General features: G+C 37.8%; 1 protein-coding gene across 1 annotated transcript in view; it reads left to right on the top strand.

Moving 5' to 3' along the window:
- The window catches only part of LOC141322482 (uncharacterized), a 116,731-nt gene extending 92,140 nt beyond the window's left edge, over positions 1–24,591 (top strand). The window contains exons 6-7 of the mRNA XM_073833430.1: positions 23,909–24,331; positions 24,471–24,591. Coding sequence (XP_073689531.1) covers positions 23,909–24,331; positions 24,471–24,591 — 544 coding nt within the window. The remainder of the gene's footprint in view (positions 1–23,908; positions 24,332–24,470) is intronic.
- Positions 24,592–26,274: the final 1,683 nt, after the last annotated feature.

Genomic DNA, 26,274 nt, shown 5'->3' with positions numbered 1-26,274 from the left:
AATTATCGTTTTTTGTGAGAAACTGAACAGTATTTATATCATTTTTTACCTTTGATACACAGCAACATCCATCTGTCCTGTGCACGAGTTTGGCATCAGTCACGTCACATGTGCACGCGCTCTTTGTAGAATACGCAAACGCCGGAAGTGATCTTTCGCATGTATACGACACTCATTTTTTACACAGTGCACACAGACTGTGGGTATAGCGGCTATTCAAAATGGTAATTATTGCGCTTATCCCGATTGTTCAAACTGATTTAAAGCTAAAAGATTACGTTTGCTTGCGCAAACTCATCCGGGACTTTTCACTGATGTCCCCTTCCGGCGTTTGCGTATTCTACGCTAGAGCGCGTGCTCATGTGACGTGACTGATGTCAAACTTGTGCTCATGACAAATGGACCTGGCTGTGTATCAAAGGTAAAAAATGATATAAATACTGTTCAGTTTCTCGCAAAAAACGATCGTTTCGTGTCTTAAGACATCAATGCGTCATCACGAGCCGCAGGGTGTAATTTGGATTTGTCTGTGCATGTTTTTGTTTAGGTTTGGTGCCCATTCACGTCCATGATAAGGCTGGCAGACTGCACCGGATTTCATTAAAAATCTTCGTTTGTGTTTTTCTGAGGAAACAAAGTAACCTACATCTTGGATGCATTGGGGGTAAGCAGATAAACATCAAATTTTCATTTTTGGGTGAACTATCCCTTTAAGAATTTATAGCTGCATTTTAAATCGTAAATTTATTAATGAATTAACTGTTTAATGATGCTTAAATAATGATTAATAACGTGTAGTTATTATAAAGTATTACCAAATGTGGATATATTAATAATAATGATTACATTATTCATGATTTGACCATTAACATTACAAAAGTTCAATTCAATGATAATTAAATGTGAATCATATGAAATCAAGATGAATGACAGCAAAAATACGGCAAAAAACATACAATTATGTAAATAATGTTAATGTTAATAATATAACTTTAATAACTATACCTAAAAGTTTACAAATGTTAATTAAAAACTAGATTGTTATGCCTATGTCATTCTGGATAACGGATGACATGTCCTGGCTAACAGAGTTTTTTTGTTATCCAAGAATGACATGTTGTTATCCAGGAATGACAAAACAAATATTTTTCTTTATAATCAGGCACTAATTTAACCACCTATGGAAAACTACAACTTAGCCATCATCGCTTTAAGGTAATCTTTTAGATCAAATAGATAGTTTTTTCATATAAAAACATTATAAATAGTTTGTCAGTGTTATCCAAAAGGACACATGATATTGCTACAAAGTGCATCAGTGACCGAAAAGGTCAAAATATCAACATTTTAAGAGACGCTTACTCACCTTTGCACTTGTTCTGGTGCTCCTTCAGGGTCTTCTTTTTGATACAATATTATGTCACATGACATACCACAATGCATTATGGTCTAAAATGGTCATTGGTGTCTGTTATCCAGGAATGACATTACAGAAATCACAATTTGGGGACAAAAGTCTTTCTGTCATTAAAATGTAATTAAGCTCAGTATTATAACCATATTTGCAGGTATCGTTTAAAACATCAATACAATTATGCCCAAGTAGATTTTAAATATTTTTATTTTTATTATTTACATTTTTATTGTATTTTTGTACTCAGATTTTAAGCCGGGACAGTTACCCGGAATGACGTTTTGGGACTTTTGAGCTCAATAGTTCCTTAAAGATTAATTATTTATAATGAATTCTCACAAGAGTAATTAAAGAGGGGAAAGTTGAGTCATTTAATGAAATGCATTTAAAAATGTATACATTTTTAATATTATGAATATGCTTTGGACACCAGAATTGACATGCCACGTCATTGACCCGTATATTAGTGTGTACCAGACTGTATCGCTGTTTTTTGTACGTAAATATTTTCAAATAGCTCTGCAGTATAAAATGGCACCTGAAAAAAAATATATATATTTTTTTGACTGAAATAGCAAAATGCTGAAATTATTGACTGAAACCTTGACAAATATTAAATATAAATTCTCAAGAGAGTTATGTTGTGTGTATGTACAAGTTCTTTCTTACTGAACTGTCCAATTTTGCCAAGAAAGGGTGAGCTAACAAGTCTGGCATGAATTTCAACAAGTACAGTGGGGCAAATAATCCGGTCACATTGTTTGATTTGATTTTTTAAATAATTTCCATTTTATGGCATGAAACAAGTCTTTGATACACTAGAGAAATAGAGCTTAATATTTGGTTTACAATTGCAGAGGTCAGACATTTCCTGTAGTTCTTGACCAGGTTTGCACACACTGCAGCAGGGATTTTGGCCCACTCCTCCTTACAGGTTTTCTCCAGATCTTTCAGGTTTTAGGACTGTAGCTGGACAACAGGCTTTTAAAGGGACACAGCAGGATGAATTTTGCGCAAGATTATCACCGATGTTTTGAAATGCCTTGTGACTAAACAAAGGGCGCCAATGTGGGTGACAATAGCCATGTTTCTTGAAGAAACACAAAATTGGCTTTCAGCTTTCTAAGATGAATCAGGACCTTATTACGTTTAACTGGATTATTCAAACCTTTGCAATTCCAGCTAACCCATCTCACCAACCCATCTTTATTAGCTCTACTATCCATCATGTAACAAATAGGAGGAAAAATAATATTGAGAAACTCAAACAGGTATACAAAAAACAGTAGATACAGAAAATTATGTTAAAAATAACAAAGATCAATGGCCCAATCTTGTGCTTTTGAGATGAACAAAGATATAAGAACATGTTAAACTTCAAGAACCCCAGTGCGGAGACCCACCCCCCACCCTCACTGTCACCCCCCACACCGCGCTCTCAAACTAAGCTAACACTCTTCCAGCTAGAGTGTATGCTACCCTGAGAAAGCATTCCAATGTGCGTGCGAGATATTGTGGTTCTTACCTCGGACGCTTCCCCGCAAACAAGTACAAAAGACAGCAAAAACTTTATACAAATCAACAATATTTAGAAAAATAAATATTCACAAATAAGACCACTAAATTAAGTGCTGTTAGTATTCTAAGGACCAGAGAAAATGAGTCATTCGGTCCCAGTACATTGTACCTATTTAAACAGGTAATAGGTACAAATGATAAAGGCTCGCGGACGGCTACCTTCTGCAGGTTTCGGCGCAAGTGTGCGATGCGCTCGAGCCAGGAGTGGAGGTTTAGGTAAATCAAATATTTCTGCCAGAGCCTCTGCTACGTACTTCGTTTGCTGTGGGCCTTCCAGACCTTCCTGAATTCCCACTAGGCGAAGATTGGATCTGCATGAGCGACACTCCAAGTCGAGGCATTTGGCTTGCAGTGAAGTGATCTCTTTTTGAAGAGAAACAACCGTAGGCTCGAGCGAGTGAAGATTGGTCGTCCATTCTGAGGTAGCGGTTTCTAGGCTTGTTAGGCGCTCACTGTGGGATTTGACATCTTCTTTCAAAGACGCAAATGTATTGTGCATTTCCTCTCGTACCAAGTGAAATTTCACCTCGAATTTCAACTGCGTGAGCATCAAATTTTGCGTGAATTCCACTTTCAAGCCTGCTAATAGCAGCCATATTTGCCTCAGACGTGGACAGTTCGTCACACTTAGCCGTTTCAAGAGAGATGCCGCCAGTAACAGACGAATCGGTCTTCTTTTGACGTTGCACCTTTGTAGTCATCGTTAGAACTCAAATAAGATTGCAATAATTGTCAGAAGTCACTTACAAATACAGATGGCGCAAAAATAACAATGTATAAAATCTTAAAATTAGTGGTGGGCCGTTATCGGCGTTAACGTGAGACTCATATCGCGCGATAAAAAAATATTGCTGTTAATCTATTCTCAAAGTTGGGTTGGGAGCTGGGTCTAAACTACGCAAGATATGATGACTTTCACCTTGATATTTTAGCGCGGATGACGTATATCTAGTTGAATTGCACTGTAAGGGGCGAGAACAAGTCTTCAACTTCTGTGAAATGACCACATCAAATGAGACGTGCAGAAATGGATGCAGCTATGAAGCCGCTTCAGGGCAGGTGCGTGCGTTGCTAGACCCTTTTTACTGAGGCACGCGCCCCAGTGAAAATCTGCTGTGCCCCAGTAAAATCTCAAGTTTGAGTTATAATTTACTTTGATAATCCCGAAATAAAGACATTAAACTATATGCAACAACTGAATTGACGCTTCTAAAAGCAACGCAGTTTATTGGAAGACTATGCACGCAGATAGGCTATCCATACCCGCGCACCTGTGTATTTTACGGGAACGCGCACGTCGTACAGCCTTGCACAGATGTACTTGGTTACACAAGTTTGTATAGTTAATTGTGTTGTAAATGCAATTGTCAAGCAGTTTGTAATGCATTTTGGAAACAGGAGATGAGCGCCTGGTCTAATGCGCCACCTGGCTTGAGAAACCCGTTCTCAAAGACTTACTTTTAGTCATTATTTAGGTAGCACACATATTCTAAATGCCTTCAGCAGAATTCAAATTAGCCATTTTATTCTAGATTAATTTAGATTAATTTCAAGAATTAATCTAGATTAAAAAAAATAATCTATGCCCACCACTACTTAAAATAAAATTTTAAAGGCAGATTTGCGGAGCTCCCGACTTACTCAACCTCACATGGCAGACGCTAAACCGGAAGTCTCATCTCTCCTTCTTTTCTAAGGAGCGTTGCCATGAGCTGTGCTTAGGTGTCGAACAAGAGCATCTCGAAATGTGAGGGCCTCATTACCAGGCACAGCGTTGCACTGACGTTGAGGAGGCTGCGCAAGTGGTTCCGGAGGCTGTTCCTAATGAACACAATGTGGCCTCTGCTTTTCTCTCTCGCACAAGTTATGTAAAACACAGCGACCACAACTGTTGGCATGAATTTGTAGTTGATGTCGGAGCGTTTAGCCAGAACACGCCACCTTGATTTCAGAAGGCCAAATGTATGCTCAAACTTCACACGGCTGCCACCCACGTGAAGGTTAAAAGCTGCCTCCTCTGCTGTCAGAGAGGCACCAGAGAATCCTTTCATGAGCCAAGGAAGGAGGGGATAAGCAGGGTCTCCTGCTATAAGTAGAGGAACCTGGACACCTTCTACATCAATGTAGTGTTGAAGATGGTTTTGGGGATGTCTAAAAGTAAACAAATAAAGCACAACATAAGGTTTAGATGAAAAAGTTAAACAAAAACAGTGCAACTTTTTTTGTACAGTGCAGATTTTCTAAACTACTCAGCTTTGTTGATATTACAGTTAATTTTAACAATAATTGTTGCGCAATTGATGGTTATTTTTAAATACATAGCCAAAATACAATAGCCAAAAATAGATTCTATGGGTGGGCAAAATGATAATTTTTTCTTTTATGTGAAAATCATTAGGATATTAAAGGTTGTATCAGCGATTTCTAGCCTAAAACATTAAGTGTCAATTTCAGCTGACCTTTCTTCACGATCCGCTTGCTGCCTGCCCCATAAATTGTCTGTGAAAAAAACGCGTCTCTCTGGTCAGCCTAGGGTCCGAGATATGCCAAAAAAACAATCGGCGCTATCAACACAACACAGATAACCAAACAGTGTTCCAACCAATCAGCGTCAGGGGTTTGGTGTTGTGGACTTTCCTACTGGTGCTGGGACGTGAGGGAGGCGGAGCGAAAGTCCACAACACCAAATCCCTGACGCTGATTGGTTGGAACACTGTTTGTTTTTGTGTGGAAAGGTTGGTAGTGCCGATTGTTTTTTTGGCATATCTCGGACCCTAGGCTGACCAGAGAGACGTGTTTTTTTCACAGACAATTTATGGGGCAGGCAGCGAGCAGATCGTGATGAAAGGTCAGCTGAATTCGACACTTTATGTTTTAGGCTAGAAATCGCTGATACAACCTTTAAGTAAAGATCGTGTTCCATGAAGATATTTTGTAAATGATAAAAATATAAAACCTTCATTTATGATTAGTAATATGCATTGCTAAGAACTTAATTTGGACATCTTTAAAGGTGATTTTCTCAGTGTTTTGATTTTTTTGCACCCTCAAATTCCAGATTTTCGAATAGTTGTATCTCGGACAAATATACTTCAATGAAAAGCTTATTTATTCAGCTTTCAGATTATGTATAAACTATTTAAAAAATGTACCCTTATGAATGGTTCTGAGGTCCAGGGAAACATGTATGTGAAAATCTTACCTGTACAATTCAGATGCGTCGTGTGCGCTGCCAGGTGTACCAACACACACCCATTATCTTGCAGCGATCATCAACGAGTGCCTGCAGTATGATTGAGGTCCAACCCTTTTTGTTAACGTAATTCCTGTAACCCTCGAATGGAGCCAAAACAGGGATATGGGATCCATCCAAAGCTGCATATACTTGTGGTACATTGTGGGTGGTGTAGTTGCGTTCAGCTATCTCACGTGCCTCAGCCAGGTCAGGGAACTTAATGTACTTGCGCATCATGTGCGTACGAATGGCCCGACACAAAAAGTACACGTTACGGTGAACTGTCGTTTTGCTCACGCCGAATGTCTCCCCCACAACTCTGTATTCGGCACATGTAGCAAGTTCATTCAAGTTCATTTCTGTAGGAACTGGGGCGCGATGGGGTGCCATTAATGGACTAACCAGCGGACTGATTTCATTGCACAACATCTGAAATGTACGCACAGAACTGTCTTGACCGGCTGCGTTCCCAAAGAGCAGTCTCCCGCCTCCAAAAGCAAGATGACAAGATGACAAACGTATATTGCGTTTTCGTCTACGACGTGTTCTAAGACACAAGTAAGTTATTATATACGAAAAAGGCCTTCTAACGCAGCAACTTCCAATTTTCTTTTGATATTTGGCGCCAGTTTATCAGGAAGTGACTTTTTTGTTCTCTTGGACTCATTGGATGGAAACGGTGCTTTATTCGCTAATATTTTATGCGATATTCTACTTTCACGCATAAATTTAATTTGCATCTTTGGATGGAAACATGGCTAATGTCACAAGCCACCATGTCATCCAGGTTTTCAGCGCTTCTACAAATGCACCAGAGTATTTTTCTGTTGTCATATGCCTGTGTTCCTGCTCTTTCTGTGTGAGATGGCTGCAACTCTGATGAATTAGGTGTCTTTGTAGAGGCTGCTCAAGTGTAGCAACAAGACACAAGCTCAGGTAGTGAACTTTGTGGAAGAAGTCCTGCGCCTTCTTTAGAACTGTTCTCCAGTATTGTGTATCCGGAAAGACCCGAACCGTAGCAACAACAAAACAACAAAATCACAAAAGTTTGATCCGGTCACGAAGATCTGTGTTTGTACTTGACTGTAGTACGTATGTGTGTTTTTTTAAGTGTAACGTCCCATCAGTTACCTGGAGACAGAAAGTGCTGTCATCTGCATAAGCCTGCCGGATTGAGCTGTTGCGGTGCTTAAATGTCCATTTGATTTCCAGACAGCCTTTCCCACAACATGTGCAGTGAATGAGGCCATCAGGCGATGTCCCAACCTCAGGAAATAACCACACTGCTCCACTTTTAGGTTCATATGCTGGGGTTCTGTCAGTGAGACACAGGCCTGCCTTCATTTCTTCATTTTCTTTCCTCCATCTGAATGCAGTTGAGGTTTCTGTTTTGTGGAATAGCACACTATTGCCACAGTTTAATGTAGCTGGTTTGTCAACACTAGTATACAGAATGCATGCATATTGGAAGCTGTTATTCTTCCTGCTCTTGATGTGTACCAGACAGGTGATCGATGCTGCAGTCTTGTCTGAGATTCCACTGCAGCTGCCTGTGTCTCTGTTATCACATTCATCCTTTCCTGGGTCAGATTCATCAGGATGGCCTTGGTGGTGATCCTTGGATTCTTTTCTACCTCTCTCACTATCCTTCTGGCCAGCACAGGTGTCACTTTTGGCTTCCTACCACATCCTTTGAGATTTTTCACAGCTCGGAACGTCTTGTGTTTTTTAATAATACTTTGCACTGTAGCCACTGGAAAATCAAAACATTTAGATATGGTCTTATAGCCCTTTCCTGACTTGTGAGCAGCCACAATGCGCAGCCGCAGGTCTTCAGTGAGCTCCTTTGTCTTAGACATGACTGTCCACAAACCAACAGCAGAGAGCTTCTGTTTTTCACCTGTTGAGTTGATTAAAACAGCTGTTTCCAATGAATCAGGGTAAGTAGGATGCTTTGCATAAGTTTTAAATTACGCATAAGTTTGCATAATTTTGAACATGCCACTTTTTGTTCAAATGTAAATAAAAGCTGAGAAATATATATATATATATATATTATTATTTATTTTATTTTTTTTTTCTTCCCACAATGATGCCTATTGTTCATCGTATTATCTTTTTGGAGAGCTGGTGTCATTTCTGTTAAAAAAATCCTGGTTGAATAAATGTAACTTCAAGTCAGAATTTGTCAGAGGTATGAATAATTTTAGACTTGACTGTACATGTTTCAGTTATGCTTATTTCATTTATTCAGTCCTTACCATTTATTATTAATGTTTTATTTCAGTTTTAGTTTGGCTCTAGTTATCAAGAAGACATGTTGGGAATATAAATGTATTACACACATACTGTACTACTTAAATTTTAAGTATATTTTTGAGACGTTTAATACTGCATACTTTATCTGCCAGTTAACCAAATAATTATATTTATACAAAAATTAAGCTCTTCCTCATATTTTAATGTTGATTCTTTACTTTATTAAAAATTCTAACTAAGTGGTAACTAATTATATCTTATACTGATGTAGTCTTGCATTACAATTCTAAAAACGTTTAAAAGTTTAAAAAGTTTTTACTGATACAATATGATAATAAATGTTTATGCATTTGTTATATAATTATTAAATAATAATTCAGTAAACATCTAATTATATATAATATAATTATTAAATCACTATTATTCAATACTTATTAAATTGTTTAATAATGCATTTATTATTTACAATAAATGACTAATGACTAATAAAAGATTTATAGCAAATAATCGCATCCAAAATATTTTTTTGTTTACATATGTGTGCGTGCTGTGTATATTTATTATGAATAAGCCTATATAAATACGCTCATAGTTTATATTTTGAAAATATTTACATTTATATTGTTTGTATTATAGCCTGCTCCAAAAAAAAGGGAACACTAAAATAACACATCCTAGATCTGAACGAATGAAATACTCTTATTAGTTTTATGTGAATTTAATGGTAAGGTATAAAAACAGAAAGTGTTTTGAATGTACATTAACAAAATAGAGGTAAATACGATAGATTTGCAATGTTAATAACTATAGGAAATGCATCATCAAATGGGAACGAAATTATATTCTATAAATCAACATTTCTATGATATATTATTTTTGTGATTCTAGAGGGAAGTGCACTAATAGGACTTTTATTTTGTTCCGGTGATGTGACGTCATTAAGATGCGCTGCGCTCCTCATCTGTTTGTGGTTCACCTGAAGAAAGGTTTGTGGTTTTGAAGTATAAACCAATGCAAACTGTTACATCAATTAAAGCGTTTTTACAAGCTATGTAAAATAAAGGCATCATTATTACATATAACGTTGCAATGCTTTATTTAGTGTTTTTTAAAACATCAGCCTTCAGTAACAGAGAAGCTGCGTTCCGTTTTGGTTTCTATATCGTGAATCCATCGTGTGATGATAAGAAGTGATGAGAAAGACTCGGAATCGAATCATTTGTGAAATGATTCAGTGATTCGATTCAGCTGCACGCGGACTAAACACAAACGAGTTTAACGACAATCGAGAATGTTTTCATTAGATATGATTTACAAATAATTAAATACCATATATAAATCAAAATAGCCTACCTAAAGATGAACCTTCTGGGTAATTTGTATTTTATACATTTTATAAATAAGTCTATTAACTGCCAGTGCACTACTGAACTAGGAGCTGATTGAGACGCACACAGAGATAGAGTTTGCATTGATTTTTCTTTCTATTATTTTTTCTCATCCGACACAGGACAAAATATCCAAACGCACAGAAAAACTCCTGGACAAACAACAGAGATCCACTGAACACAATTATAAAGATGGAGTTTATTAAAGAGGAGAGTGAAGACATGAAGATTGAAGAAACATTCACAATCAAACATGAAGATACTGAGACACAAACAGGTTGGTTTTCATTCTCAAACCTGAAGTCACCAAAGAAATGAATGATATTTATGAATAATGTCACACAAGTGTAGAAATGTTTTGACATTGGACAGAAGCGTTGAGATCAAATACTAATGCTTAAAGTGCAGCGGAGAAGACCTTGCTTTTGACCCATGCTTTTAAGGGAAAGGAAGGAAAGGGGGTGAGTGAGGCCAAGTATGGTGACCCATACAAGGAATTTGTGCTCTGCATTTAACCCATCCAAGTGCACACACACAGTAGTGAACACACACCCGGAGCAGTGGGCAGCCATTGCTGCGGCGCCCGGGGAGCAGTTGGGGGATCGGTGCCTTGCTCAAGGGACTCACCTCAGCCGTGGTATTGAGGGTGGAGAGAGTGCTGTACATTCACTCCCCCCACCTACAATCCCTGCCGGACCTGAGACTCGAACCTGCAACCTTTTGGGTTACAAGTCAGAATCTCTAACCATTAGGCCACGGCTGCCCCCGTAAAGAGCGTGTAACGCGTGTAAGTTGTAACGATAATATGAAATTACCTTAAACAAATAATATATATATATATTAGGGGTGGGCATAGATTAATTTTTTTAATCTAGATTAAATCTTGGAATTAATCTAGATTAAAATGGCTAATTTGAATTCTGCTGAAGGCATTCAGAATATGTGTGCTACCCAAATAATGACTAAAAGTAAGTCTTTGAGAATGGATCATAAAGCTCATAAAGCTGTTCTATGATAATTTGTTGATGAAAATAAATTATGTTCAATTAGATGTACTTGTGTTTACTAACTAACTAACTAACAATGAAATTATTTTTTCTACCTATTAGATTGTGTTTTTTTAACGTCAACACCTACCCAGCCCATTACATGTTACACCATACTTTTATTTTGACAGGTTGCCGTGACGTTTCTGTGTCATACAGTATGATATGATGCTAGTTTTCTCAAATGAAACGGTAAAAGTGACACTCACAGCAGTTTGGGAGATTGAGTTTATCTGTTCATGTGAGATTAAAAAAAGCCAAAAATTACCGGGAGCGTCACGTGTGTTTCAGTATGCGTGTAGTAAAAGCTCGTCTCCGCAATGCATACATACAGCTAGGCAAACGGAACATTTCAGATTCATATTAAAATGGTCTTTTTGCATTTCAGTTTTCACATACACTAGTCCATATCGCGATTTGAATTAAGTGACTGACCAACATTAGATTTATGAATCCAAAAAACGACGAATTTACGTGGCATTTCGCGCTATAGTAGATTCGGTTTTCATGAATGGAGGACGACGCGATCCCGTCTGTGTTTTGGCGGAGGAGACTTAAACGCGTGACCATATTCGGTATACATCCGCGTTAAACTATCAAGGTGAAAGTCATCATAGCTTGCGTAGTTTAGACCCAGCTCCCAAACCAAATATGAGAATAGATTAACGGCGATATTTTTTTTAACGCACGATAAGAGTTTCGCGTTAACGCAGCACGTTAACGCCGATAACGGCCCACCACTAATATATATATATATTTTTTGTAACATTAAACCTAGTATCTATTTATCTGCTTCAAATATTAAAACCATTGATTTCTAGCACTTTGGCTAATTATGCAAAAGTACTAAGAAAATAATTTATTTTGCACAAAGCAAACTTTGACATGTGAGTAATCATGTTTGGATACTGCATGATGTTTACATTTGTTCATTTAAAGTATTTGGTAAGCAAATGAACAAGTTAACACTTAAGCTACATCTGAATGAATCCACAATTGAAAACAGCCTTTTTGTTTTAACTTTTTCTCTATCCACACTGAAACGTTAGAAAACATTAAATTTGCCTTACTGTGAATGCGGAAAAGCATATAAATGGAACAGATGATACTTTTTCATGCAGGTCTTCTAGTAAGATCATTTCATACCAAAATCTTTTTTTTTTTTTTTTTTTTTTTTTTTTTTGTAGAACAAGACAATATAGGACTTACAGGAAAATAGGAGAAAACAGTCCTGTAAATATGAAGCAAGTCTGAAAATAAAACAAACAAAAAATGAGCCAAAACAAAAGCACAAACATTGAAGTTAAATTCTGATGTATTTATGTGAGGTGTAAGATTGTAATATATAAGTTGTACACCTTTATATCTTGTTCATATATAAAGTTTTTTTTTTAAGGTAATACGGAGGAAAGTGAGGAATAATTTAACTCTTTAAGGTTAAGGTGATGAGTTTGCTTGAGTTGGGCTCAGGTTGTTGTTCTGTGGTGTTTCCCATACATTGATTTATTTGTGGCGACTCACCACAATATCAACACTGACCGCCACAAATAGATTTTCCTAAAGGCTTTGACTGTTGAACAAAGATGTGCACTATGCTTCAAAATCAATGTTTTTTATCACTGTATCTCTGAAGGAAACGTTTAGAAGGGTCAGAACCTTCTGCAGAACATTTTCAATGTAATTTTCATTTTGTCTGCATGTAATGCCTGATAAAGATACCAGTCTCTGATGGAACATGTGAGTTCTCTCAATCTGAGAGCCAAGAACTCTGCTCTCAGATCTCTGTGCGCATTCATATCAGGTTATTAGGACTTTTTTGCCTCCCTGGCAGTGCTCCCCTCAAACTCAAGGCCCTCCTATCCACGTCTGGGTCCCCCTCTCATCTCTGAGAGTTAAGTCCTCTGCTCCATGGAGCTTTGTGTGGCAACCATACCAGGTGTATTAGACCTTTCCTAACTGGTCTCCCTGATGGCTGCCTCTGTCCCAAAATGTTTTGTTTCATCATGTTGTTAGGCCCTCTTTGCCCCTCCCCGTTAGGGAGAGTCAAGGGAGACTCAAGAGTGCTTTCTAAATGGCCTATATGTCAAAATTAGTACAGTGGGGGGAAATATTTCTTTGATCCCCTGCTGATATTGCATGTTTGCCCACTGACAAAGAAATTATCTGTCTGTAATTTTAATGGTAGGTTTATTTGAATGGTGAGAGACAGAATAACAACAAAAAATTCAGAAAAATTCACGGGTTCGCTCTAGAGGTCGACCGATATGTTTTTTTTATAGCCAATGCCAATGTTTAGAGGTCAGGGTCAGCCGATGGCTGATATGTGCTGCCGATATTTTTTGCCCGATTTTTAGGGCCGATATCTTGAAGTTGTTCCTTTATTTGCATGCTAAAATGTCACACTAATAATAAGTGGATGCACATAATTTCTAAACTTAACATCATGAACAATGAACCATCTTTCGGATCTTGATTTTGTGCACTGCACAGTATTATTATAAAAGATTTAGTTAACCAAACAAATCTAACTGACCAAGTATCAAAGGTCCCACTTTACATTAGGTGACAACTATGTACTTTAAATTAATAATTTGGTACAGTGTACTTATTGTGTACATACATGTTTTTACATTTTATATATATATATATTTAAAAACCTATATGTAATTACATTTGTAATTAATTTCTGTAATTACCACTGTTGAACCAACCCTTACACCCTAACCCACCCTGAACCTACTCATACCACCAAACCTGCCCCTAACCTTACCCATATCCCAATAGAAGCAAAAGTGTTTTGCAATGCAATATGACCACATTAAGTACATTGTACTTTAAGTACATAATAATTAAGTCCACCGAATATAAAGTGTCACCGTATTAAATATATAAAACAGATAATGGGTCATTGATGTATAAGGATTTTCAACAACAAGCAAATTTTTAAATGCAAAAACTAATAATATCTTTTGTATTTGTTCAAACAATAAGAATGTTAAATTCATATTAAACATTTGAATTAAGTAAATTTTTTTTTTTCAGCTTGATGAACTGGCCGCAGCCTTGAAAAATGTCATGTGATGCGACCATGATTTATTTTAAAATGAATTTATTCCCTTAACATTCTTAACATTTATTTTATATGTTCTCAGTAATTGAAGTGTTTAGAAACAAAGTATTTGCATTTCTTTTGTTTTTTTCACATATTTGTTCTATAATTTCAGAATTGCCGCCTTAAATGTATTTGGCAGACTGGCAGTATTTTTCTGTAAATTGCATAAAACTGATAAAAAAAGTTAAAAAAAATACCATTTACTTCAGCATATTGTGGCGGTGATTCATATTTCAGCCACAGAAAAAAAAAAAAAAAAAAAAAAAAAAAAATATATATATATATATATATATATATATATATATATATATATATATTATTATTATTATTATTTTTTTATGTAATGCATGACACAAAGACCTTACATCTATTTAAAGAGATCTTATACAAAAAAATAGATTTAAACTTTTACATTTTATTCAAATTTCACAGAAATTTCATTAACACAAACATTTTATAAAACATTTTATGTAAATATTCTTTATAAAACATTACAAATACTTCTTGATCGGAAAAATCATGGATCAGTATGATCATAACTAAACATCATAAAACATCAAACAGATTTAAGTAAACACTTGCCTTCAGATGTAACAGTACAACTGATGAACAAACAAAAACTGAGGGGTATTTGCAGAACATGGCATTAAAATAAGTATTATTTTAACCCCATGTATTCTGGAATATTTCCCAATCTCGGCAGTTCAGTTTTGAGTAGCGGTAGAGTACCTTTTCTCTCTCTGTTTCTTTTTCTGTCTCTCTAGCATCTCACGTGACTTGATATATGGAATCTTTACCAAAAATGCCATTTTCAAGTAATGAATCCAGAGGATGATGGTGAACATATAAGAGTGGATTTCAATGTTATAACATAAACAATGTGACAAGATAAATGTCTATTAATTACGACAGCTGAATCAACCTCATTAAACAATTAGGTCCGATCAAACTATTCATTAACTATCAACTAATATGTGGATAGACGCTAGCATTTCATTCAGCAGTGAGACATATCATCCTGTTCATCCTTGTTCGATAACATTTCTCGACACTTCTTTTTTCTGCCGAATGCTATATGCAATGTTGCCCGCTTCGGATATGTTCCTCTTCGTGGTCGCCAAGTTGTAGAGCCAAAAGACCATATTTCCTCGCCTCTTTCACCTGGTCCTCCATAAGGGCGATCGAGGGCGAGACCACAACCACCCGTGGGTTTTCACTAAGCCCCATAAGCTTAGCTACCAGCGGAGCAAACTAATGTATTAAACTCTTGCCGTATCCAGGCGGTTTTATATGAAAAGCCGAGTCTAACTCGTTCATTGTAGCGGCCAAAGCAGTTTCAAACAACTGTAGTCATCTTTCAATGTTTACTTAATGATTCCGGATGTCGCAGCGCTGTCGTCATAAGCTTAGCTTGCCTCTGGCCCGCCTACATCAGATACACCGATTTGATTGGTTTCCAGAACTGCTTACGTATTGCAGTAACATGCATCATTGCTCGATACAATTCAAATTGTGAATTGTATCGATACAGATGTTGTATCGATACTGAAATACAGATGTTTAAAAAATGACCCAAATTGCATAAACTCTATTCCAAATTAGACTGAAATAAAGTACGTTATGTATTTAACCCATTAATTGAATATACAATTAGAAGATCTGTCTATCTAGGACATATATCTATCTTGAAAAACACTCTGCAGTGGTCGCCCCACATGATATTTGGTCGCACCGCATGATGTTTTCAAGTTCATTTAAAATGTACAGGCACATAACTGGCCACCTAAAAAAAAGAAGCTAGCTTTTGCAAAAATGCCTCTATGAAATGTCTAATAAAAATGTATATTTGAAGAGAAAACTTAGTTTTCTTGAGTTTTTTTGAGGTCATACCACATGATATCCAAATGTGGTCACTACATAACAGCTGTTGCTTGCTGCTTCAGTTGCTCCTTGGCAGAATTGCAATATGATGCAACATCCTGTCCTTGATAGTGATGGGTCGTTCTTGAACGATTCGTTCATTTTGAACGAATCTTTAATGTGACTCGGGAAGAACGAGTCGTCTCGGGAGTGATTCGTTCAGTCGCGCATGCGCAATTGCGCAACTATGAACGAACGACTCAAACCCGAAAGACTCGAGAGATGAACGAATCCATTCTGTTTCCGGCTCCAGCAGCATAGGTTAAGCGTATGGGGCTGTCACGTGATGAACGAACGACTCAAACCCGAAAGACTCGAGAGATGAACGAATCTATTCTCTTTCCGGCTCAGGCAGCATAGGTTAAGCGTATGGGGCTGTCACGTGATGAACGAACGACTCAAACCCGAAAGACTCGAGAGATGAACTAATCAATTCTATTTCCGGCTCAGATCGCGTTAGTTAAGTTAATATGGGGCTGTCACGTGATGAACGAACGACTCAAACCCGGACAGATAGAGGTGAGGGAGCTAATCATAGACTGAAGACCCAGGTAAAAAATGAATTAGTCTCTTATGTTTCTAATAGCATTATAGTTGTGTCTTGTTTGTAGAAGCAGTACATGAGTTATGGAAGTAACACATAGCTTTTTTATTATATTTTGGTAAAATGAACGGAATGAACGAAATGACTCGAAAAAAGATTCGTTCATTTTGCTGAACGAGACTCAAAGATCTGAGTCGGTAAAATGATCCGAACTTCCCATCACTAGTCCTTGAATGGATTTTAACATAAAAGTCCCAAAATGGTAGTTTCTTGATGGTCGCACCACATGATATTTTATAAAATGGAAACCCTGGGACAAAGTTTGTTTGTATTTTGATGAAAATATAAATACAAATGCTTTGCAATTTTATACACAATAAGAAAACACTGCCAAAATCATGCCAAATAGTGCAGAAAATTCATTTTAATAAATTTTAGGTGATTTCAAAGATGTTTTGCAAAAAAAAAAAAGTTATGGCGGACGGTCGCACCACATGATGTTTTGACCCTTCGAATAACAAAAAAATTACAAATAACTTAATTTTTTAGAAAAGTTAAAGTTTGTCCATATTTGGGAGAGGTACTTCTTACATATGGCAATTTTTTTTTTTGCATTTAAACCAATTTTTTAACAGAAAAATATAAATCGGACAAAAAATGTAGGCGTCACGTCAATTACCCTAATATAAAAACTTAATCGTTTACATAAGTTTAAGAGCTGAGATTAAAATAAAAATAAAATTTTGAATAAAGAAATTTTAAATGACTTATATAACTGAGACTATCTGCCAACAGATGGCGGCAAGACACTGACTTAATTACTGAATCATATCAATCATTTGATTCATTCGAGCAGCTGATTCATTCCTGAATAAAGCAAATGACTCTCTTTATGAACTGGAAATTGAATCATTTCCCTAGATTCGTTTAAAAAACGCACGTTCATTCATAAACGAAAAACCGCTGTGTTTAAATGGAGATGCACAGCGACTCAGTTGTGACTTGTTTCAGAACACTTTTGATGACAAGAAAGTGCAAAATATTACTGTTGACGACGAAATAAAGAAAAACATCAGCACCCGCACCTAATTCTCTGATTTAGCCAACCGCAAACGATCGTCCTATTACAATTATTCTAATTCTTAGTTTTGCATGATGATTTGATGAATGAATGGATGGTTTATTTTAACAGCTGATCTTCACATCGCTGCACACTTACAGTATAAGATAATGATTTCTGGCATCTGGACGTGACCATATTTTTAAACTGGCAGTATCTGGGGTAGGGCTGGGCGGTATACCTTTTCATACCGAATACCGGTGTTTTTTTTTTAAATGATATTCATTTTTCATATACCCTAATACCGGTGAGTGTGTGCGTACAAAGTGCTGGGAACACGTATGTTGACGCAAACAGAAACCGCAGCTTGCACGTGCTTGTCTGAAGCAACACATCTGAGGTGTGGACGTATTTCAGTATATCTGAGAAAGACCCAGGGTTAGCGATTTACAAAACTTGTAATGCCGAAATTTCAAGAGGGGGTGTGTCTGCAGTGATGAGAGCAGAGATCGGCGCATTGTGCGCAGACAGATGTAGCTTTCAGAGAGAGAAAAACAATCGCTTTATGTTAGTGTTACGTCGCAATATTTTAAAGATATGTCTTTTCTATATACTGTATTTTTATTAATATTTATCTTTTAAAGCCAATGGATGTCACACAAGCAACGTGGAAACTGATCAATATGTTAAAGTGAAAGTAAAAACTGACTTTCAGCATCTGATGTGCATTGTTTCAGACAATGAGAGACGATTATACTTCATATGCTGATATTAATTTAGTCCTTTAATATTTTTCTTGTGCCCCGAACATAATAAAAAATGAACGTATTTTGTGTAAGGTTTGTTTTTGAAAGTCTTAAATAAAGCTCTTAATTTTCATTGATGACTGCTTTTTTGAAAATACCGTGATATAAATTTTTGGTCATACCGCCCAGCTCTAATCTGGGGTGATGGAAAGGATGGGCGCACTAAGTGCAATCATCAAAATATATTTAAAAAGAAGCTCGCGCCACGGTCCTGACCACATAACTCAGGTTCAGATTTTAGAAAATGTAGTTAATGTGTACATTATTATTGATTTATCTCATCCATGCTTAACCCACCCACAAGTTAATAGAATGCGTTTTTTTATTACCAGACCCGCAGATATAACCACCCTCCGTGCATCACTGTCTCCGAGCGGGGCGGAGTAATCGCAACGCTGCATTGTTTATTAGAGCCGCCGCGTTCTCCACCACAAATTCTCAGACTCGGATACAGGAAAAATAAAACAGAACTTATAACACTGGGTCTTATATGTTAGCAAACAAGCTGCTGATCGTTTTAGACTACAGTCTTTAAACTTAACTGCAAGTAAGCAAACCTTTAACTAGAGAGATGTGTGTGAACATACAGACAGTAAAAGTGGAGTGTAGAAATGGCAAGTGGGAGAGATAAGGAAAGCTGCCCCGAGTTAGAGGATGCGCCAGCGTCATATAAGGGGTCGTTCACATGTAGGGTATTTTGCGTGCTCAAGTTCGTTATTTCAAATGTGGATGCGCGTATGCATGCTCATAATGGAAGTGACGCATTCAGGGTTTTTTTCCAGGCGCATCTGCGCCGCATCGAGATAAAAACATCGCAACTTTTTTTTAGAATTCCGCAAGCGCACCGCAGGTCATATGACATGAACCAACCAATCATTTCTTTAAAAGACAGAGCTTAAAGAGTTCCTCTCTATTTCTTTTAAAAGATAAGAGCTACACTGAAGTTGGCTCTTTGATAAATGCAAGTTAATACTGCAGTTCAATCTTTATGTGCGAAAAAGGCACATAAATTCCTATACAGATAGTAATACCTATTCTCCTGTTATTGCCAAATAAATGAAAAGCATGTCATCAATGTCTTCTCTCTTGCTGTATCAAAATCTCTACTGGCTTTCCTCAGAGATGGTCCCAATAGTGTGCTTAAAGTCAAGTCAAATTCAGTTTATGCATAATTACATGATATACATTTTTTAATACTGTATCCTAAATTGTGGATTATTAAAGATGTATATCATATGCTGAAGTACATTTCTGGAGTGTTAAAGATTAAAAGAAAAAAATAACAACAAGAACCGTACAGAACCGAAAACCATGACCCCAAAACCGAACCGTGGGTTTTGTGAACCGTGCCACCCCTATTATACATTGATATGCATTTTAATGAGCTCCATAACAGAACAGCTTTACTGACAAAATGTGCATTGCCCTAACTTTAATGTGTCTTTTTTCAAATCATTCCTTTGTTACCTTCGCTGTGTGTTTTGGGTCATTGTCATGCTGGAATACCCATCCACAATCCATTTTCAATTGTTCTCCCACAATATTTAATGGTACATGTTCCAATCCATCATCCCTTTGATGCGGTGTGGTTGTCCAGTCCCCTTAGCAGAAAAACATTCCCAAAGCATGTTTTCACCTCCATGTTTAACTCCAAGGGAGTTCACGTTATCACGCATACTTTTGGATTGAATATCCCGGTGTCATTATGTTGTTTTCTTTTATGACTGGATCCACCTTTTTGCTGAGTGCTTTGCCAGTAGTCCAATAAGGCAGTTACTGGATTGTTCTAGTTTTTCAGTTTGGTTGTATGCAAATTCCAGTCTTGACCAAAGTTCTTAAATTTTTTAATGTCGTGTAATCAGTTACGTCTAGGTTACGTAGGTAACCCTCATTCCCTGAAGGAGACGTTACATTGGGAAATCACTTGAAAGACCAATCATCTCTGAGCCAAAAGGCCAATGAACATTGCCGAGCGGTATTTGCCAAGACATTCCACCGTACATATGGTATATAAGATGACGGCACGCACCACTTATTCAGGTTTCTTCTAGATCTATGTGAATGGCACCTAGCAGTTTCAGTCATGTCTGACTCCATAGGAGCAGATGGCCGGCGAGTTGTGACTTGCGACGGAAGCGGTGAGCGCTGGTCGCAGTGCTGCCGATGCGAACAAGCACGCGTTTCTGCCGTAACGTCTGTCGGGAGCAACGAAGGGCTAGAAGCACAGGCAACAACTCGAGGCAATTTTAAAAGCTACTGCAACCAAGGTCCTATCCAGGAGCCTGATGCTGCTTTCCCGTTGTACACGGCAATCCAACCTGTGGTGGACCACGGGTTGAATAGGCGGCAACACTGTGACATTTTTTATCACAAATGGCAATCACAAATAAAATTTCTGTCACTTTTGACTGAAGAGTAAATGAAGTGTGTACAAAATTAGACATCTTTGGAAACAATGTAAAACGTGAATAGCACATAACAGGCGCAATACTGACATAAAAACAGATTTCTGTAGGTTTAATATGGATTACATGACTAAACATGCGTCACAATACCTACTTTTTTACAGTGCACTGAACAGCTGTCACAAAGCGTGTAGGAATGCGCAAAGCAACGTAGGAATAAATGCAAAGTCTTTAAAGGTGCCATAGAATGGAAAACTGTTTAGCTTGGTATAGTTGAATAATAATAGTTCAGTGTATGGACATGACATACCTTGAGTCTCAAACACCACCATTTCCTTCTCTTTATATAATTCTGGTGTTTGCAAAAGACCTCAATTCCAACAAAACACAGACTTTTACGCAATAGTAGGGGTGTGCATTGGCACTGCCCTCACGATTCGATTCCGATTCACCAGGTAACGATTCGATTCAATTCGATTCTACGATGCATTGCGATGCATCAAAATTCTACTGCACACAAGGCAAATTTTTCATCAGTCATCAGGCAATACAAGCCGAAATGTGCCCAGATGTCCCCTTTCCAAGCTTTGGGCGCGTTTTTAATAACCCGTCTATCGCGGTCATCTCCCTCCGCCTCAGCCATCTTGCTCGTTGTTGTTGTTATTCCCCCGGAACTATAAGTATTTGAAACTTCACAACTTTATTTTCAGCCAGAAAATAAACAGTGACATAATCGATTATGGCACTTTGCCGCATCGATGCTGAATCGCTCATGCCCCGAATCGCCGAATCGATTATTGTTGACACCCCTACGCAATAGTCCCGATCGTTAATAGTTATGCCCCCAATGTTTGCATCGCCCAATCATCAGTAACGTCAGTAAAATAAGGTAAAATAAGGTTTTACTTACAAACGGAGAGATGAGTGCACTGATGGCAAATGATTAACAGATCCTAAGCATCACTAAAGCATCAAAACTTGCGTGGTAAGTCTACTTCGCTGCATTAAAACTTTACACAGAGCACATGTGATCACAGTAGTGAGATTAAAATGTCGCAGATTCAAAACGGCAGATTCAACAAACCGCATAAAAGCAGCTAGAGTTGAATAAATAAAGCAGCCGTAATTAAATATATATTTCCTCCATGTGTTTCCTCACAGCTGTGAGTAAAACAGCCAATCAGAGCAGAGCAGAGCTTCTTCATTATTATACAGGAACCTTCCAAATAAGGCAATAACAGAGCATTTCGTTCTAGGGAAAATTCTAGGGTTGTAAATGGACTTGTATGGACTATGCCATATACCTTCTATGTAGATATCAGAGAACAATTTAAAATATTGTTTCAATGCATCCTGTGGCACCTTTAATAAAATCCTCAGGTAGGGTAACAGAAAGACAGGATGACTGGAACATACACGCACACAGTAGGTAACGTTAAAGCAGGACAGAGAAACTCAAAAATCAAACAAACTTACAAAGAGGTGCAAGTTACAAGGTGATGGGAATCATTGAGAACAAGCTAAACTTTAAGCCGGTACGACAGAGGACCAAGGTGGCGCCAGAGGGAGGGAGGAGCCCAACTGAGCCGGTGGGACGGAGCGATGAAATCCATGCAGGCGGGAAATCCATGTAGGCTGACAGTTAAGGGAACACAGGAAGTTCAATGTCTATATCCTCAGTAAAATAAATCAAACCTTGTTCCATCACTAGCTGTCCCAGGTCCAGTGTGTAGGAATGTGCAATATGAATGTGCAAAGTCTTTAATAAAATCCTCAGGCTGGGTAACAGACAGACAGGATGATTGGAACATACACGGAAACGGTAGGTAACGTTGAAGCCGGACAGAGAAACTCAAATTTACAAAGGGGTGCTAATTAGAATGACAGGTGATAGGAATGATGCAGGAAGAACCAAATATGGGCAATGGGAAAAACCAAAACATAAAGTCCAAAGGTGTGACAACAATGCTAAAAAGGGCACCTTTTTCAGTTATCCACTGTTTCAAAAAGCTCAGTTTTCCTTAACATAAATGCTATCTGGATGGATGGAAGGCCAAAACAGAGGCCTTCAAATGGAAACGTAATAGTGTGGACCAGGCCTAAAAGTTAGACACATATCAAGGTGCACATATCAAGGCTTAATGTCGAGCTCTGGGGCTGTTTCAAAAAAGCTGGTCAGAAAACATTGTCCCAAACGAGACCTGAAATAATTTAACAAATCAATTAGGGTTAAAGTTGTACCATAAATGACCATTTAACTAAATATAATCTCACTAATTTGACCCAGGTTCAGTGAGTCAAGAGAATTTGATATGCACGCTTATTCTTAAAGCAGTTCTAAATGTCAATTATGGATCACATTGATTTTGTTGTGTGTGTGCACTTTGATGGATTAAATGCAGAGCACAATTCACCATACTTGGCAATTGGCATGTTGCTTGACTTTCAATTGGTGCAAAATTTTTGCCTGTTTTCTTTTAAAGGAAGTTTAATTTGAGTTTTTTATATCATGTTTCCAGAGGTGTAATTTATAATATTACTAATGTTTTTGACTGAAATATTTAAAATTGAAAGATTTTTTGAGAGATTAATGGCCGTTTTCCCCCATTTCTCATCCTCTGACAGTCACTTGTGGTGTTTTCCATTCAAAAGCTCAAATGTAAAAGCCAACTTTTATGATTGGCTAACATAATTGCCCCCTTAATATAACCTCAGAAGGAATTATTGTGTGATGAATATTTCATCTGGTGGTTGAGTGGCCAACTTAATCTCTGTAGGGTACCAGCCCTCCTGAGATCAGGTTTGGACACCCTGGTATAGGATCTAGCATACATGCATTACATATCTACATGTTAATTGCTTTGTGCCATTAAACTGGGGTTAACTTTTATCTCTTTGTTTTTCCACCTTAGACCTAACAGTGCTGAAAGAAGAGAGGGAAGTACTGAATGAACCTGAAGAGAAAGATCAGTTTGAGAATCTTCATGATTTCGCACCTGCAGAAATATCTTTTTGTTCCTTAGAGTCTAAAAAGACTTCTACACAAAGAAGAGCTCAAAAGATAGGAACTATGAGTATTTTCACTTGCTGTCAGTGTGGAAAGAGTTTCAAACAACAAGAATACCTTAAGAGGCACATGAGAATTCACACTGAAGAGAAGCTTTACTCATGCAAACAGTGTGGAAAGAGTTTCAAACAACAAAGACACCTCAAAAGGCACATGGTAATTCACACTGAAGAGAAGCCTTACACATGCAAACAGTGTGGAAAGAGTTTTACTCGTAAAGGATGCCTTAACATTCACATGATAATTCACACTGAAGAGAAGCCTTACACCTGCAAACAGTGTGGAAAGAGTTTCAAACTACAAGGATACCTTAAAAGGCACATGAGAATTCACACTGGAGAGAAGCCTTACATATGCCAACAGTGTGGAAAGAGTTTCACACGTAAAGAATGCCTTAACAATCACATGAGGATTCACACTGAAGAGAAGCCCTACACATGCAAACAGTGTGGAAAGAGTTTCAGTCAACGAGGAAGCCTTGAAAGTCACATAAAAAAGTGCAATAAAGAAAAGCTTTACAGATCCCCTCAGTCTGGTAAGAGTTTCAATGAAATTGGAAACCAGACTGAGCCTTTTTATCTGCCAACAGTGTGGAAAGAGTTTCAGTAATAAAAGATTACTTAACATTCAAATGAGAGTTCACACTGGAGAGAAGCCTTACACATGCAAACAATGTGGAAAAAGTTTCAGTCAAAAAGGAACCCTTGACAGGCACATGAAGATTCACAAAAGAGAGAAACCTAACAGATCACCTTAGCATGGACAGTGTTTCAAACAAATTGTCTAGAACATACAGTTCCGGCCCTTGATTCTGAATGGTTGAGCCACAATCAAAGCTGTTGTAAATTACTCCACAAACATACACCTCTTTGTTTCACTGCAACCACATTGTTGCAACCACAATTACAGTTGAGGTCAAAGGTTTACACCCCCTTCCAGAATCTGCAGAATGTTCCCTTGTCAAAACAATCCTTAAAGGTTGTATCAGCGATTTCTAGCCTGAAACATAAAGTGTCAAATTCAGCTTATCTTTCATCACGATCCGCTCGCTGCCTGCCCCATAAATTGTCTGTGAAAAAACCGCGTCTCTCTGGTCAGCCTAGGGTCCGAGATATGCCAAAAAAACAATCGGCACTACCAACCTTTCTACACAAAAACAAACAGTGTTCCAACCAATCAGCGTCAGGGGTTTGGTGTTATAGACTTTCGCTCCACCTCCCTCACGTCCCAGCACCAGTAGGAAAGTCCACAACACGAACCCCTGACGCTGATTGGTTGGAACACTGTTTGTTTGCCGATTGTTTTTTTGGCATATCTCGGACACTAGGCTGACCAGAGAGACGCGGTTTTTTCACAGACAATTTATGGGGCAGGCAGCGAGCGGATCGTGAAGAAAGGTCAGCTAAATTGACACTTTATGTTTTAGGCTAGAAATCGCTGATACAACCTTTAAGGATTCCAATAAGAATCCTATACAGGGCTTCTACATTGATATAAATTATAATTTAAACGCAATGTCTTTTGTCCATGGTACACTTTACAGTGCCAACTAGCTACAGCGGGGAAAATAAGTATTTGACATATCAGCATTTTTATCATTAAGGGTATTTCTAAGTGGGCAATTGACACAACATTTCCACCAGATGTAGCCATCAAGCCAAATATTGAATTCATACAAAGAAATCAGAACATTTAAGTATACAAGTTGAGTCATAATAAATAAAGTCAAATGACACAGGGAATAAGTATTGAAAACACTTTATTTAATACTTTGTAGAAAAGCCTTTGTTGGTGATTACAGCTTCTAGACGCCTCTTGTATGGAGAGACCAGTCGTCTGCATTGGTCAGGAGTGATTCTGGCCCATTCTTCCACACAAACGCTCTTTAAATCTTGAAGGTTCCTTGGGCCTCTTTTTTTTAACTTTGATCTTCAGTTCTCTCCATAGATTTTCTATGGGATTTAGGTCAGGTGATTGACTGGGCCATTGAAGCAACTTGGTTTTCTTTCTTTGAAACCACTTCATTGTTTCCTTGGCCTTGTGTTTGGGATCATTGTCTTGCTGAAATATCCATTCTCTTTTCGTTTTCAGCTTTCTAGTAAATGGCAGCAGATTTTTATCCAGAATGTCCTGGTGCATTTCTCCATTCATCCTGCCTTTAATAATATGAAGTCTGCCAGTACCCCTTGCTGAAATACAGCCCCAAACTATGATGCTTCCATCCCCAAACTTAACTGTTGGTATGATGTTCTTGGGGTGGTGGGCAGTGCCATGTCTTCTCCAAACATAGTGTGTAGAATGACTGCCAAAAAGTTACATTTTGCTTTCATCTGACCATACTATAGTCTCCCAATAATCCACAAACTCCTCGGACAGGGATCTTGCATGGAGCACCTGATCGTGGCCGGTATATGGTGAACTGATGCTCCAGGGTGTCTAC

Source organism: Garra rufa, chromosome 1 (assembly GCF_049309525.1).
Source record: "Garra rufa chromosome 1, GarRuf1.0, whole genome shotgun sequence".
NCBI lineage: Eukaryota > Metazoa > Chordata > Actinopteri > Cypriniformes > Cyprinidae > Garra > Garra rufa.
The sequence above is the reverse complement of the archived record's forward strand: the minus strand, read 5'-3'. Positions and strand labels throughout refer to the sequence as shown.